At 37.2% G+C, this 16,999-nt stretch overlaps 2 protein-coding genes and 1 long non-coding RNA gene across 5 annotated transcripts in view; 1 reads left to right on the forward strand and 2 right to left on the reverse strand.

Annotated features, from left to right (window-relative positions):
* Positions 1-1,445: 1,445 nt before the first annotated feature.
* LOC129565046 (uncharacterized) lies at positions 1,446-2,002 on the reverse strand. Of its 2 annotated transcripts, XR_008687559.1 has the most exons (3): positions 1,861-1,994; positions 1,652-1,797; positions 1,446-1,591 (listed from the first exon to the last, which is right to left on the reverse strand). It is a non-coding gene; the product is annotated as an uncharacterized LOC129565046 (long non-coding RNA). The 2 variants fall into 2 exon arrangements; XR_008687558.1 differs by lacking the exon at positions 1,446-1,591 and having other exon boundaries at positions 1,617-1,797; positions 1,861-2,002.
* A 3,214-nt stretch (positions 2,003-5,216) lies between these two features.
* Positions 5,217-9,537, forward strand: LOC129565033 (major facilitator superfamily domain-containing protein 12-like). The gene is made up of 6 exons (XM_055439377.1): positions 5,217-5,992; positions 6,548-7,077; positions 7,257-7,582; positions 7,672-7,936; positions 8,021-8,498; positions 8,826-9,537. Exons 2-6 carry the CDS (start codon positions 6,633-6,635, stop codon positions 8,965-8,967), a joined length of 1,656 nt encoding a protein of 551 aa, XP_055295352.1. The 5' UTR covers positions 5,217-5,992; positions 6,548-6,632; the 3' UTR covers positions 8,968-9,537.
* Positions 9,523-16,999, reverse strand: part of LOC129565029 (unconventional myosin-VIIa-like) — a 10,068-nt gene continuing 2,591 nt past the window's right edge. For both annotated transcript variants that reach the window (XM_055439366.1, XM_055439365.1), the window contains 6 exons: positions 13,256-13,393; positions 12,859-12,981; positions 11,624-12,745; positions 11,391-11,532; positions 11,132-11,266; positions 9,523-10,981 (listed from right to left, as the gene is read on the reverse strand). In XM_055439366.1, the coding sequence (XP_055295341.1) occupies positions 9,783-10,981; positions 11,132-11,266; positions 11,391-11,532; positions 11,624-12,745; positions 12,859-12,981; positions 13,256-13,393 (2,859 nt within the window). In that variant the 3' untranslated portion in view covers positions 9,523-9,782. The remainder of the gene's footprint in view (positions 10,982-11,131; positions 11,267-11,390; positions 11,533-11,623; positions 12,746-12,858; positions 12,982-13,255; positions 13,394-16,999) is intronic.

The raw sequence follows: 16,999 nt of genomic DNA on the forward strand, positions 1-16,999 counted from the left end.
AGACTACCTGAGCTGGCAAGATGTGATTTTCCAACGGTGCCGCTTGGAACGAAAGAGTAGACGTAATAGCCGGCGCCGCCGTTCCATCCTTCCCATAGATCGAAGGAGCGACCACCAGCTCTGATCACATTCGAACCGGACTGTTTTCCGATCGGCCAGGAGTTGTGATCACCCCAGATCATTACCTCAAGCTGTGGTGTGTCCTTATTCGTGTCCCAGCGGAAGAAGATGTCATAGGCAAAGTCACCGCCCACGTTGTTACCCCAAGCACTGTAGCTGAAGCTCACAGGGATGCTTTTGATTGATTGTACTTGACGCGGGAACAATGTGTCATAAGTGGTTGGGTTCACGTTGTAATGCCATCCACGACAGATCGCTGGATAGCCGTACAGTCCTTTGTCATGGAAGTTGAAGCTCACCGTCATCTCTGGCGAAGATCCCTGCCCGAACTGTACTTTTATGATTTTATTAGGGTCGTTCCAACCATTGTTCCAAGCGTAGTAGTTTCCGTACACTTTATACTGTCCTTCTGGTGGATTATCAGCAGTGGAAATGGCAATCACAACAGCGAAAATGATGAAGAATTTCATTTTCAAGTCTATAGTACTTTTGCCTCTTGCAGACGAAATACGAATGATTTTGCAATGAACTGGACAGCCTTTTATATCAGTTCACAAAAACAAATGCGTAATACGAGTATGAATAGTGACGCACTGCTGCATTTTCGGGTGAGTTGATTTTTGGAATTTTTTTTGGATGAGCTGATTATTCATTAAAATAAATAAAGTGACTCACGTACCGCGCATACCCGCTGCCACCCGATGAATATACATTACATATAATACAAAAGCGAATGATCACCCGGAGGAGAATCTACTGTGTAAACAGAGTACACATATTATGTAGCGCTACGTGTGTATAGTACACAAAGAGCGCGCACACATTTAGAGGCTCTTTATACGCTTAGGCTTGTGTGCGCAAGTTAATTTAAGATGAGTTTTATCCTAATTTATTTGAGACTTTTCTCACTCAGTAGTTAAGGACAGAATATTGTCCTACGGACAATATCGTCCGAAGACCTTTCAGAAGTATTGGTTTGTTTGTTTTTCTTTATTTGTTTAGATAGGATCAAAGAGGGAGACAAGAATGATCTTGCTCATACAGTTTCTTGCTATTTATAGCAATATTTGAATGATTAGTTTTTCAAAGCTACTAATACAATTCATTGATTGATAAAATAATCTAGTTTACTTAGATTTTGATGTGATAAGCATAATCCTATGCTCAGTCGCGCATCGCTAGCTGTTGTTTGTGTGAACGTGAATGCGCGCACACAAGCATAAGCGTATACAGAGCCTCTTCTCCGCTAAATTTGTATTATATGTAATGTATATTCAATGGGTGGCAGCGGGTATGCGCGGTACGTGGGGATTTACTTGCCAATTGAATAATTACAGATGGGCTTGCAATAGACCAAATATATGTTGTTCCGACTTGGGATAGCTCTTAAGACTTTTTTCCGACGACTTTACCTCAATTGATACTTGACCTTAACATTTCCTTGTGTATGACTTTACGAACACTTTTTTATCTGAATAATGTACACGGTACGTTGATTTGCTTTTTTCTTTATTTATTTGCATGCGCTTACTTTGCTACTCGGACGACTTCGGTTGGTTTTGTCCCGTATTCCGCAGTTGTGTAGTACGTTCTCCGGTTCGTGTCTCAGGCTACTTTTGTCCAGTACCGTGCCGAGCCGATGTGAATGCGATGTAAATACGCCGTAGAAAAAAACCACTGGACACGACACACACATTAATTTTATTCATTCGTTGAAGTCTTTGTTAGTGGATAACTTACGCTTTTCCGCTGGTTTTTCTTCTTATCTCCTCTTTTCTTCTAGTCGCTCAATCAATTGGTTTTCGTGACTTTTCTCTTCTTTATCGTTTCGAGGTGACGTCTTGTCCGTTCAGCTGTTCGAGAGAGAAGACCGGTTTTTCGGTTTTTCTCTTGACAGTTTTTGTCGTGTCTCTCTCTTCGTATTTTTTTCATGTGTCATTTTTATTTTGTTCTCTCTCTTGTGTATGTGTCGCCATCTCTGTGTCGCCGAGTAGCTCTAATTCACAGTGTTTCTTACTTCTAATTACAATAAATTTCATTTTTGTTTTGTTTAATTAATTTCTTTTCGTTCTTATTCTAAATTGATTTACTTATCCAAATCAATGTTTTTTTTATTTAATCCATTTAATACATGCATCATAGATTGCTTCACTTCAATCAGCTTCCATACTATCGCTGCATGACCCAGGCAAATTGATTGGATTTGATATTTTGTTTTAAGAGTTAAAAAATACAAAATTCAGAGAACAATTAACAATTCTTGGCTAGAAAACAAAAAAAAAACTTTCTTCTCCTAAAAATTAATTACAAAAATCAAAACAAACTTCATTTCTGGAAACTTTCTCATCAGTACGAAATAGGTCGATTTTTGTTGAAATGATCGAGAATAATTAATCTTATTAACTTGATCCGCCCACCTATACTCCAACATCCTTTGGCATTTATATAATTTTGGCCATGATTGTATGAGTTATAGTACATAATTTCATTGAATAACAGTGAAATTAACTCATTTTGTTGTTCCAAATTGTGGAAAATCCGAAAAATCTGTTCTTTATTTATAGGAAAACCACATGATGCTATTGCCCGAATATTTCTTAAATTTATCATTTTTTTATGAAAAATATAATGCATAATCATGTGAATGACTTGTTTATATACAAGGATGCCTAACCCATTCATTTAAGAAAAATTTACTAGCAACCATATATGAGATCCTGAGAGCAAAAACTCCATCCTGGAAATTAGACATTGTAATTTGGTACAACTCTCATGCACCATAAGCTTCTCTGTGCTAGCATATCAATGCAGTAATAAAAAAAACTGTTTCATGTGTGATTAATCCATATACTAAAGATTACATTGAAATGCTATAAATTAAATTTTGATCATAAAAGTCGGGTTTTTCGTGATTCATCTTAGAGAATCAAAATCGTTTTTTCTTCTGTATTAAACTCAATAGTTTTATATTTATTATGGGCAAAAAATGATCGAAATAATTTAATTAATTTTACTCTTTGAATTCGTCCAGAAGAGTAATTCTTAATCTTTTAATGTGTAAGATAAGAACATTTAAATTCGTTTAGCACAAGAACAAGGAGGTAATTGGATATATCATTGATATATTATATCAATCTTGTTGGTATAAATGAATTAACAAATAACCTCGTGCAGCTTGGCGTCATTTCCTCCACTTCCATATGTTTGCAATGATGTTTGAACTTTGACAAGCAAGCTTCTACAATGGAAATTAAATGCGAGTGGAGACGCCACAAAAATGACTCCAAAATCGTCGATTAATGTTCGAACTACTTTTATGATCTGTAGGCACTTCTTCCGCTCAAATGGTTGGCTTCTGAAATCTATCAAGGATCACGTATTCAGCATTCGCACCGATGTTTGGGCTTTCGGCGTTGTTCTTTGGGTACTGTTTTCGCTTGGTACGACGTCAAATCCTGGTTTGAGTTCAGGCCAAGAGATGTACCAACAATTTTTGGATGGTTACAGAATGGACAAGCCAGACTTCGCCACATAAGATATGTAAGAAGCAACTAGTTTTGCAAATGTTAGCAAGACAGGAAAATGATTGAAACTAATTTCAATTTTTATAGACACGAGATTATGTTATCTTGTTGGCGGGTCAATTCCGAGACGCGTCCATTGTTCGATGAGCTTGAGTAGATTATTTTTGAGCTTCTGGATACCAATGTAGCAGAACATTATATCAGGTTAAACGAACCGTATATGAAGGCAAACGTGGATAAGTACGAATGTGGAAAGACAGATTATATAGCCCTAATGGGAGCACCATCCGTACCAACTCTTGAATGCAATGAATCCGTTACATTAGTTGAAATTCATCAACAGCCAGACAAATCACCAACGGTCCCAATCGATAATTCTCTTGCTTAATATGCTGAACAAATTTTTCATAAAAAATTCCAATTCCTAATGAATTAGTTTCTATGGGTTGGCCAAAGATATCATTAGATATAAAAAAAAATAGTCTCGAAATTGTCTGTACCAACAAACATATGAATCGGTTTACATAAAATCAATCTGATTTTAATGTTTTTTTATCTGTTTTTTATAAATTATTATTTTAAGAAAAGTAAATAATAAAACTTATCGTTAAAGTTCAATAAGATTTGTTAATGAATTCAACCGGTTTTCATAGAAATTTAGAATTTGAAACAAGATAACGAACGATTGATGAAGCTTCGACAAAGCTTCTGCTCTGTTGTCAGCTCGCTCTGTTATCAAAAACTCACACTAGTTTGACTACTGCGATTCAAAGTTCGAAACGGAAAGCAATAACAAGTTTTCTAGGCGACACAAAGATAGCAATTATTTTATATGCTTTTTAAAATTCATGACGTAACAGAAACGGGAAACTGGAAATATGATATGTTGACATGGATTATGTTTCAACTAACCAAAATTACAGAAAAACCTCATATTGCGCGGTTCAGCTCAAAGGCGATACTCACTCTACTCCGGCTGTCCACTTCATCTATGTCAACTTTAGTTTACGCTTGCACGTACTAAAAACATTGCTATGGATTCATTGGAGTTCATCAGCCTTGTTCGCATTCATGTTATGAAGGAATTTCTTATTTTCATGCATATTCATTTCGGAATGTAAATAAAAACACATTTGTGCGTATACGTGAAAGCAGTGAAATTTCGAAAATTCTGAACCTTCTTGTCATACCATGTGTATGACTAAACCACTTTATTTAACTTTATCAGATGCGCAATTGTTCGATATATATATATATATAGTTTGATTTACGGTTGTGCGGTGACAAGTGTTTTTCTTTCGTTGACCGTTGTATCAAAAATAGTTCGCAAGGCGAAAAGCGAGGGTCATAAAGTGATTTCATCATTGCAAGAGTAAATCGATTAGCGTGACCAGTAGTTGATTGGTGAGCTATCGAAATCATCACATGGCTATAAATTTCTTTCTCCTACGGTTAATGTACTTGCGATTTTACGCTGAATTCAAAGTATAACTCATTTGATTAACGATTTGTTTTTCAACGCCGGTCCTATCAAATTCACTGAATCAATCCAGAGCACATTCGAGCGAACAACACGACGTCGTTCGTTTGTGCTTGTTTCTCTTCATTCTCTGTCTGTTCGATCATTCTCTCGTTCCGCTCACAACGACATGGAAACAGCTACGGTGGTGTTTGTGTGTATGAGAGTATCAACGATGCATCCCACGGACAAAACGAAACACGGAGAGACAACAATAGAACAGTAAATACATCGAATCAAATGAGATGGCACACGCGCTTACTCACCAGACAGCTCAAAATTTAGTTTCACGTAAAACCCAATCGACACCGCATCGTTTTGTTATTACAGTTCTCTCGTTGTTTTTTTTTTGTGTGTGTTTTTAGTCCAGAAAAAAAAGAAATAATTAACCAGTGCCACATAAGAACTTTTCTACCACAAGCAGTTGTTTTGTTCATTTCATTGATTGTTTTTTTTTTGGTTCATAGCTGTACTATTCATTCGTTAGTTTTAATTAAACATCAGAAAAAAAATAAATCGAATTCGAGCTACATACGCGGTCTGGCATCGTACAGAATTTCGTGAAGAAAATTGGCACATTTGTTTTAGTAGCTGTAAATAATTTCGATTGTTTAATTCCTTGCTTATTTTTTTTGCATTTATTCCGTTTGAATCGAGATATTCTCGGTGTAATTAATTCTATTGAAACTGCATGATTCTTAAATTTCGACACCGTCCAAAGTCGAATTGTATCAATTTTTTGTATGTTTCACTCATCAACAACAACAACAACAAAAACGAGAAGCCTGTAAATCAACGAAAATTCGGTGTTCACACAATATTTGCTCAAGTAAGTTGGGTGTGTGTTGTGAAAGAAATTCAACACCAATAGTTAATTGAATTGAGAATGCGAAAAGAAGTGATTCGATTTGAACATTTGGTCATTTGGGAAAACAAGGCTACTTTCATAGATATCATTTGATTTAAATTAAATCCGTAGAAATAATCAGACAAGAAAAACTACAGCGAATAGGCGTAATTGTTTTATCCAGTGTACTTGATTCGTATTCAGTCGTGTTTTTGTGTAAACTTACAGTTTTTAGAAAGTTGACAGTGTCGTACGCTTAGCGCTCACACACGTACGCGTGATACAGTGAGAGAGCGAAGTCGTTGTATTGGTTGGGATGTATGTGTTTGTGTCAACTGTTTGTACGAACTGTTTTGTGTGGGATAAAGAGAGCGTATGATAGAGTCGTTGATTCGACTAAGATGCAAAAAAATTAAAAATGTTGCGTTTAACTACGCGAACGGTTCACGTGGCGACTCAATGACTAGGAAATCCTTGCGCTTTAAATGATCGCTCATGTGCATATGATAATTGAAATGTTTATTTTACTTTGTTTAGAGTCCCCGTTATATCGAACACCTTGGCTGTGTTTATCATCGTCAACTGGAGCGTAGCTAATAGTTCCGAGTGAATCACGATAAATATGTCTCAAGACGAATCAACACCCATAGTACAAGATAACCAGAATCTGCCGAATCCGAGTTACGGTGCGATCCGAAGAAGTTCAACACACATTTTTGATAATAATATAAGGCCGAGTACGCCGCCATTGCATCGGATTGAAACGGCCCCGTTTTTATCGCAGTCGATTCTATCCACGTCTACTATTCAATCGAGCTCCGATCAAATGGTTTCCACGATTTCAACTTGGCTCAAACTTGGATATGGTCTAGGTCATATTTATAATGATCTCTGCGCTGGCGTTTGGTTTAGCTACTTATTGTTATTCATGAAGGGTGCTCTGAAAATGCGCGGAACAGAAGCCGGTGCCATGATGATGCTGGGACAGATCGGTGATGCTCTAGCCACTCCAGTTGTTGGTTACTTGGTCGATAAATTCGGAACCAAACAAACGTGGCATATTTTTGGTAAGATTCAATTTTGTATTGTTTGGATGGATCGTTGATATGAAAACACATTTTTTGAACCGAAATTGACACTTTTCTCGTGCATTTCTCAAAATTATCCATAGTACAGTTTCAGTTTTTCTTATCACTGAACATTTTCCTTTTGAAAAGATAAATAAATTTTTTTCTTCTTTTCACAGGAACATTTCTCGTCTTCCTCACATTTCCGATGCTTTTTTCCATATGCCCTATGTGCGATATATGGCCTACCTGGTGGCACATCATCTACTTTTCGATTGTAATTTTTTTCTTTCAATGCGGCTGGCCAATAGTACAAGTGTCACATTTGGCAATCATTCCGGAACTGGCACGTACGCAAAAAGATCGAACGCAATTGACGTCAGTGCGTTATTCTGCGTCAGTTATATCCAATGTTATAGTTTTTGTTGTAACATGGCTGGTGCTACGATCAAACCGAACATCGGCTGAAGAGAAAATCAGCCCAAAAGATGCTTATCGTTTTCGTGTATGTAACAAAAAATTCCATTTGTAAAACATCAAAAAAGTCTTCCATAAAATTGAATCAACTGTTCGGCTCTTTTTCCATTTTCATAGGACATCTCACTGATTCTGACATTGATTGGATTGTGTACGACGGCAATTTTCCAATTTGGATTATCATTCAGCGGCTACGGTCTTCGCCGGATGCAGGCATTGAACAATCGCCGAGCGTCACTTGAATCGCGCTCTTCATATCGGCGATTAAGCGAGTCAACTGATATCGAGAGACATCCGCCAATCACAATGCGTCCACCACAGCAACCCGAACGACGCCGCAAGAACTTTTTGAAATCACCGAAAATCTACCAAAATTCACTACGTAAGTAAATAGTATCCAAATTTATTATTGCTTTGTAATCTAAACACATTTAACTAACACAGTGCTATCCAAACTATTTTTCAGTATATGTTTTCTCGCGAATCTTCACGACAACATCATTGGTCTATATTCCATTGTGGTTAAACGATCGATTATTCCAAATATCACAAGTTCCAAGCCTTGCCGAAAGCAGCGACACAAGTGTAGAACACATTGCCACCGTGCCAATGGTTTCATTTTTGGCATCATTCGTATCGTCTCTGTTCATTGACAAATCACACGGGATACTAGGCCATAAGTCATTGTATTTGCTGGGTTCATTGACCTGCATTTTTGGCTGTCTCCTCGTTGAAACCAGCATTTCAACGCAACTGTCCAACGTTCGACTGTACAGCATCGCCACATTATTCGGAGCGGGCAGTTCAATTACCATGATCAGCAGCTTGTGTCTGATCGCAAACATGATTGGAAAGCACGCAGATCAAAGTGGTTTCGTCTATTCGGCCGTCACATTCGCCGATAAATTGATTACAGGCGTCGCCGTTATGGCCATTGAATCATTGTGAGTGGGATTTTTTTTTATTCGTATTTGAATGAACCGAATTTGTTTGGTTATTTGGACAATTTATTTTTTAAAAAATCTGAATTTTTTGATCATGTTTCGGAATCTGAATTTTAAACACTTGAACGTCTGTTTTCTATTTTTAGTTTTTTTCTTCCTTCTTCAAACTGTTTTTGTTTTGGTTTTTGTCCGGCTTTGTTTGTTTTTGACCAAATTCCAAACAAAAATGTGTTTTTCTTTTCAATTCCAACCAATAACAGCTTCAACTAATCTAAAAATTGAAATCAAACTAATGCTATTGTTGTATATTCATTCGTTTATTTCCAGAAAATGCCAAAACAGAGCTGATTGTCCAGACTACTACAAAAATGTGTTGGCTCGTGCTTGCGGCGGTGCAGCAGTTCTGGGTGTACTTACTCTGACCACACTGTTATTTAATCGTCGACGCCATGCCGTCCGTTCAATTTAATATATTGGCTAATAATTGTAAAAATTGTTTAGTAGTTAGAATGCTACGATGCCAAAAAATGTATTAATTAATTTAATTCCTTCAATGATATTTCTATCGACTTTAGATTTGAATTTTTAGTTAATTTTGTGATTGTAATATAGGTGAATGTTTATGTACAAATCCAAAGCCAGCCTTTCTGATCATGAAAATAGTAAACAATACAGCGGCACCTGGGGACTAAGTGCAACGTGTCATACTTTCAACGTTTGAATTACACAGACGCACTTACACAGACGCATACTTGTTACAGCAAACTATGTGCATGATTCTTCATTTCTCCAACCAGTCGCCAGGTGCCGCTTTATTGTTCTTGTTTGACGTTTCCTATCTATTTGTACAGACGATCAGAGAGGCTGTCCAAAGCAAAGGCAAAAAGAAGAAAACGTTATCATTCCAATTAGCAAAAAAAAAAACAAATCATCCTACCTTCCCGTGGAATCAAAACCTGTGTGTTTTATATTTAAAAATTAAATATAGTAGTCTAATCAACAAATTATAAGGAAACAAATTGCATTTATAAGAAGAAAATAATCATGTGTTTCTTTTTTTTTATTATCAAGTGTAAATTTGGCTGAGTTGATATGATTTCTTTGATGATAAAATGTGTTACAATGTGTCAAATTGGTAAGAAGTGAAAAAAAAGTAAGTAACAGTTATATTTGGTCCGTTCATAGATTATCTATATCTTAATCTAAGCTCTAAACATGTTGCCTAAGATTATCGATGTTTATTTACATTTCTAATGCTAAAGAAAAGCGGTCGAACTATATATGCTAGAGTCTTGAATCGAAATTATCGTAGCTGTAAAAATTGACGGGTCGCGATAGAAGTTTAGTTGGAATCGATTTCTTCACGCGACTTTCAGCCTCAAAATTCAATATCATTTTGCTGACGTTGCTGGTGCGTTTCTGTGACAAATCCACATTTTCATCGGCTGCATGCTGCAAAAATTCAAACACATCGTCAATGATCTGTGTGGCTTCGATGTCGTATTCATTTTTCAATCGCTCCTCAACTCGAACTGGCAGCTCATTCTTTTTGTTATTGATTTCTACGCAGGACGGTGGTCGCGGTGCCGACCTCTTAACTGCTTTCATAGCTTCCATTTGACGGCGACGGATTTCTTCTTCGTATTTCTGTTTTTGGATTTGTACTTTACGAATGGTATATGCTTTGCGCGCCAGGAAACCGCGACACAAAGACTGAATGCGGATGATATTTTTGTTATATTTTTCATAAGCGTAAGCCTGTCGACGTGATCGAATTCGCGCTTGTAATCGCTCAATTGCATCGCGTAAACGAAGGAATTTCTGACGAGCACGGTATCGACGCCAATTACTCTGAATCACAATTGCTGCCCGTTTCCGTCGATTTAACCATATTTTCAGCAGAACACGACGCGTAAATCGCTGTAAAATCATCACATATTTTAGGTACGCCTTTTCTCGCTCAGCCTCAAGAAAACCGTCTTGGTCATACTTTAAGAAGACTTTCGTTTGGCCCAGTTGATAGTGTGGATTAAATTTCAACAAATTGGCACACATTCGCTTACACAAATCCCGATAATAGACATTTGTTTCGGGTGACTGAGCAATTGAAGGCATTAGCAAACGATAGCGTTGGACAAATTCTTTGAATGTGTGCCGAATAGGATAGCCCAAGGCGCGTATGCGTGCCGTTTCAAGCATTCCAGTGTATCGCAGCTGACGAACACACAGCTCATTATCAAACATATTCGACTTTTTGGAGTCGTTTGGCTTAATACATCGCACAAAGTATGGATTGCAAGCGGTCAGCGTCTTCATTAGCTCATCCAACGAATTTTTGAACTGCAGTGATAATGTCATCGTCTTTTTGCCCGAATCCAATGCACTATTCTTCTCGAATAAGCTCAACAAGAATGCATTATTCGATTGGGCAACCAATTCCTTGAGATCAGCACCAAATGTATCACGGTTTTTCTCCAAAAATCCTATTCGAGTAGAGAGAAGAGTGTTTTTTTCAAAAATTTGTTCAAATTGGAGTCAGTTATCAATATTCAATTCAGTTTTTAGCTAAAGATTCCGGTTGGGAGTTCTTTCGATTAAAACTCAATTTCAACAGAACTTCGGTTGTATCTCACCTTTGGAGTAGTACATCACAACGCCGGCAAAGTGTCGAATACCAAACGATACGGCATGATCACTGAATGGCCTTACAAAAATTGACTTTGAACCGTGGTTCGCATTGAGCTTCATCAAAAGCGTGGCATCAGTGCCTGAATGAATGAACGAAAAACGAGTTTTAGTCATAAAAAGAGAAATTCAAAGAAATGGAGCAACAACCGAATGAAAAAAATTAATCGAAAAGAATGACAAATATCGATCGAATGTGGTCGTTACCCTTTGGAAATTTGGATTCTTCATCAATTAGCGACATGATATTGCATGGCTTTAAGCCGATCATATCCAAAACACTTTGGTTATCAACGAATGTGATATTCTTCCAAATTATCTTCTCCTTGTTATACTCATTCTGCTCCATCTGTAACAAAAGCCATTTTTGGTTATTTCCATGATAAATGAATAAATTACCACACACAACTTCGTTATTCATCGCACGTGTTAGGGATTACCTTGAAAATTTGTTGTACGAAAAATTGCTGAAGTGATTCGTTGGCGTAATTAATGCATAGCTGCTCGAAGCTATTGCACGAAAAATTCTCAAAACCAAAAATATCCAGTACGCCCAATGAAACGTTGTTCGAAACATTCGAAGCGGATCGTGAGATGGTGCTGTTGATACGAAGAACGATCCAGTTGAAAATGCGGCCGTAAATCGTTTTGGCAAAAGAATCTCGTATTTCCATGGCATACTCCTTCGAAATGTTCGACACGACTCGTTCATCGTGAACATAGAGTGTTCGTCGGGTCAAGCATTCGCACAACACACTTCTCGGAATGCCCAAAAAATGGGCAACTCTAGACGAATTTAAATTGTCGTGGATCTCGGTGGCGTCGATGTTTTCGATGATTTTTCGTTTGTACTGTAAATTGCCCAAATGCAAAAGTGCAGCTAAGAGTTGGAAAATTTGCCACATTTCCCATTCGCTGATCGACAACACTTTCATGGCATTTTTAAGACGCTCCAAATCGATTAACGTGTCATTGATACCAACGGGTGTGTCATCGGTAGCACTTAGATAATTGTACGCATTGTTTGGGTTGAGTTCAAGCGTGTCTCGTTCCTCATCGGTTAGCCCATTCAAAAGCATATAGAAAATGTGATAGTTTCGTTCGCTTCGATTCACCGACACAATGCGCGACTTTTCCAATAGATAATGATTGAATTTAGCACCTCTCATTGCACCCGCTGTATCGAAATGTATGTCAATATACTTTCCGAATCGTGAGCTATTGTCATTGCGCACCGTTTTTGCATTGCCAAACGCTTCAAGTATGGGATTTGCCTCCAAAATTTGCTCTTGAATCGGTGACGGTCGTTTGCTGATCGCCGCCAAATACTGCAGTATAAATTTCATACTCTCCGTTTTGCCAGCACCCGATTCGCCCGACACCAAAACACATTGATTCCGATTTTCCTCAATGACTTTGCTGTACGCAAGATTTGCTATGGCATATATATGCGGCGGTAACTCGGTCATTTTCTTTTGTTTGTACGCATTGATTAGGTTCCTGGAGTAAATGTACAAGTTTTCATACGGATTCACTGCAACAAGCACAGTGCCCGTGTATGTCTGTGAGAAAGAGAAGAAAAAAACAATGAAAATTTAAGCGTCTTTACGCATTTTGAATGGAAAACAATGTATTTTCCATTATGGTTTTTCGCTGCAGATAACAATTTACGCACATAAATTTGTTTGTCCTTGTATCGAATACGCAGGTTTCGTAAAATGGCACACTCGTTTATATCACCCAACGATATCATATCTTCGACTCCATACACAGATGAAATTTGCATCGATTTGATGATCTGAAATTAAAAACGCATTGAACTAGTTTCTATTTGGTTTCAGAAGAAGAAGAAAGAAAGAAAGTCTTTTTCAAAGACTAAATCTTCATCGTTCTTCAAACGTTGGCTGACAAAATGTTGCATTCCAAACATGCGAGAATTTATAAACAGAAATTTATTGAAAAGAATTAACTACAAACTAAAATGACGAAAAAAACAAACAAAATAGAGAACAAAAAGTAAAAAGAAAGACTGAAAAAAAAACAAAAAAAAAATAAGTAAAACTATCACACACCTGATCGGGTTTGATCCAGCTCTCTTCGCCTTCATCATTGCGAATCAATGCTTTGCCTCGATCGAATCGCACGATTTGACAGCCGATTGGTGTTGTAAATTCCGTGTTTTTCTGTGGCTTTATCCAAACCCATTGACCCTTTATCGTCCCAGTGGAAAGAAAAAAAACAAACAAAACAGGAAAACGTGATTAGTTGCATAACGGCTACAAAAAAAGATAGAGTCCGATTTCAAGTTGAATGCGATTATATCAGTAGCGCATTGTGCTTAATTCCCTGAGTGTAAAATTACACGGAAAACCGATATATGACGAAATGCTATCATAAGAAATCCCATAAGTGGAAATGTGCGCCCATTTCGTGCATAGCGTTTTAATTAATCATCGCGTACTTGAAATGAGCCAAAAATTGCGGAATTTTATCTGTTATCAATGAAACCAGACGAGAGATAAGACGATCGAAACAGTGCGACAAATTTTTGTCGAGTGTAAAATGGGCGCGCAGCTCTGCGAATTTGTTTGAAAAATGTGAAAAAAAACAACAACAACAGCTACAGCAACAATAAAACGAAGAATAAAATTTGTAATGAAGCAAATTCCAAGGCTTTCCTCGCATTTACTCTATCGCCAAAGCTGGAGAGAAGAAATAAAAACACTAACAAACGAGAGATTTGTGTGACTCCAAACACAAATTGTACACTTTGTATTTTTATTTTTAGTGTACCATACGGTACGGCTTTTTTTTTCAATGAAGAAAATAACAGAATTTCTGCTCATATTATTATCTCCCATATTTTGTTTCTTCTTCTCTCTGTATTTTTCGTTAGTGTTTGTTTGTGAGCGAAATCGTAAGTTATGAGTCGTAACCACAATTTATCCGATTGTTGTTTACGTAAATTAATTGTTTATTTGTTTCTCATCCCGTATTTTTTTCCAACTTACGTCTGTTTAGTCAGAGATGAAGGTGAGTAAAAATGAGTAGAATCAAACAACAACAGTAGCAGCAGCAACAACAAATGCAAACATCCATCCCATTTGGGCATTGATGTTTGTGATGAGTGCGCGCGCGTTCGCGCACTCAAGAGACCCGTTATTTCTGTATAAATTAATATCAAATCTACATTTCCATTGTTTCATTTTTATGATGTAGTACCATCATTTGCCGACTAATGTTCATTTAATTCATCTTTTACGCACTTCAGCAGCCGCGCAATTCCGTGCGTTGCAATTTTTTATGCGAGTGCAATATAAAAACAACGCCGCAAAATGCCAAATATGCATTCCGACCACAGATTCCTCGCGCGTTTGTTGGAAAATCATCTTGATTTAATTTCGTCTTCTTTCATCTTCTCTCTGCTTGTTTTATTGCACCATTATTTCACCATTTATCATTTAACCGAAAAGCGATTTGCATTTTTCGGTTGTTCGTTTGTTCGTTTGGTCGTTTGTGTAACAATGTTTAATGAAATACGAGAATGGCATGATAATAGACGATATTGGTTTGGAAAAACACAAACGTTCGCAACTATAAACAATAGAATCAGGAAAAACATGCAAACTGTGAAATAACACCACAATCACCGGCTGACGTTTGTTTTATGCTGATTTTTTTTTTCTTTTCTGCCATGATTTCCACGCGTTCAGGGTGATTTACTTTGGGTGAACTCTGTGTCTTTTTTTCTTCTTCTTCTGTCGATCATTGTTTCGTCTTCCAAATGGATCGTCGGTAAAGATTGCATTATACACACTCACACACACACACACACCTCGTTCGCTACTGTCATCTTCGTCATAATCCAGTGCTTGTGAATTTTCAGGCTAACATTGGTTGCGCCCGATTTTCTTTCAATGCATTCAGTTTCTTCCCATATGATATAATGTGCTAACGATCCAATTTTGTGCCGAGAGAGTCTCTCGTTTCTGTGTTGAGCCGAGAATTACTCAACATTTCGACAAATTAGAAACACATCGCTGAATAGAATTCATTAAATGTATCAAGATGCCAATGTGTTACAAAACACGCGATGAATTTCTCAGTTTGCATTTATTTTTTCCTCGTTTGTTTGATTCTGTTTGAACGTCAACGTGACGACAATTAGACATGCGAAGTGCATCGAAACACCTCGAAACGAAACAACTATGATGAGATAGTGTTAAGTGCATTGCACACTCCGATCGATTGTTTATCATGAAAATGATGATCGAATAATGATTTAGGGAAATGATTTTGCACAACTTTGTGCTTCTGTTTTCGAGATTGGCTAATTGAAATTCTCTGCGAATGATTGGCCGTCGTTACCCTGGCATTATCTTTTTTTTTATATTCTCGCACACTTCGATTTGATACGTTGTGCCGCCAAACAATGTCGGCAATTTGCGTCGAGGCAATTCAATCGTGATTGAATGTTTGCATTTCCAATTGAAAATACAATTATTTGATTGTTCGTTCGATAAATTACATCTTCCTCATTTTGATTTATTCTTTTCACTTGATTTTCTAATTCAATGTGTGTATGTGTTTTTTTTTGCTGCTTCTGCTGCTGTTCATTTTCTCTCAAGTTTTTTTTTTTTCAACAAAAAGTTCTCTTTTTTTCCCCGAAGCAACCATTTTCAATTTTTATCTACATGACTGCGATAGTATAAAAAAAACACTTGAGCTTTTCCATTAAATTCATTACATCGAGTGGCTGGCAGTATAATTTTAATCAATATTTGTCCATGAGTCACACAATGGAGCGATAAAGTTAACAGCAACATGCGGAGGTCTGGCATAGTATTGAAGTGACAAAATCGAGATAGAGAGAGAAAACAGCTGTAAAGTAATTTTGTTCGCACGAGCCACTACTGAATTTCACTCAACGCCGTGCAATTAATTGCATTTCTAACCAGTTGCTATTGTTTACTTCAATCGTTTGAAAATACAACAAAAGTGATTAATTTGACATCTCTCGTGGAGCATGTGTTAACAGGATTAACATTGATCGACACGTTTTTATTTTGTTTGACGGTAATTACGCAATTTTCCTTCACTACTGGACGGTGGTTCTAAACGCAAGGTCAGCACATGATCGGGATTGGTATCACAGTGAATTATGGCACTTTTTTCGCACCGTCTCTCGCACAAAGAGCCCCCGAATCATTTGTCATATGACTTGGACACACATATTTCATGCATTTCAACATGTAGAGAAACTCAATTCTCATTTGTTCGCTCGTTCTCTCACAGCATCAAGCAGCATCTAATTGTGTGACACAATGTCAACGAATTAACATATTACTACGTTTGTATGCGACAATGCTAACACAGTTTTGCTTTCATTTTTTGTTGTTTCATTTTGGCTTTGGTCACGTATTTGAAATGATCCGTCCCATATACACCACGGCAGAGATCGACAAAAATACAATAGCCAGATCAGTTAGGTTGAAAAGAGAAGAGCAAAAATATTGTGCCCAAATCAAATTGTGAATCAAATGGTTTTTTATGTGTTTTTTTTGTATTATTTTTTTTGTGTGTTATTTTCATTCCAATTCATTGGTGTGATTTTCCATACTATGAATTAACGATTTGATTTCGTCTACAAACAAGAAAAAAAATTTATATTTTTCTGCTATACGCATCACTTCCATCGCACAAAAGGGGCTGAATACGCCAACTTCATCAGGCACAACACACAGAGACAACACACGAAGAGAGAGAGAGAGAGAGAGAGAGAGAGAGAGAGAGAGAGAGAGAGAGAGAGAGAGAGA

This window comes from Sitodiplosis mosellana, unplaced genomic scaffold, assembly GCF_009176505.1.
Source record: "Sitodiplosis mosellana isolate CC-2019 unplaced genomic scaffold, AAFC_SMos_1.0 Smas_scaffold_2, whole genome shotgun sequence".
Taxonomy (NCBI): Eukaryota; Metazoa; Arthropoda; class Insecta; order Diptera; family Cecidomyiidae; genus Sitodiplosis; species Sitodiplosis mosellana.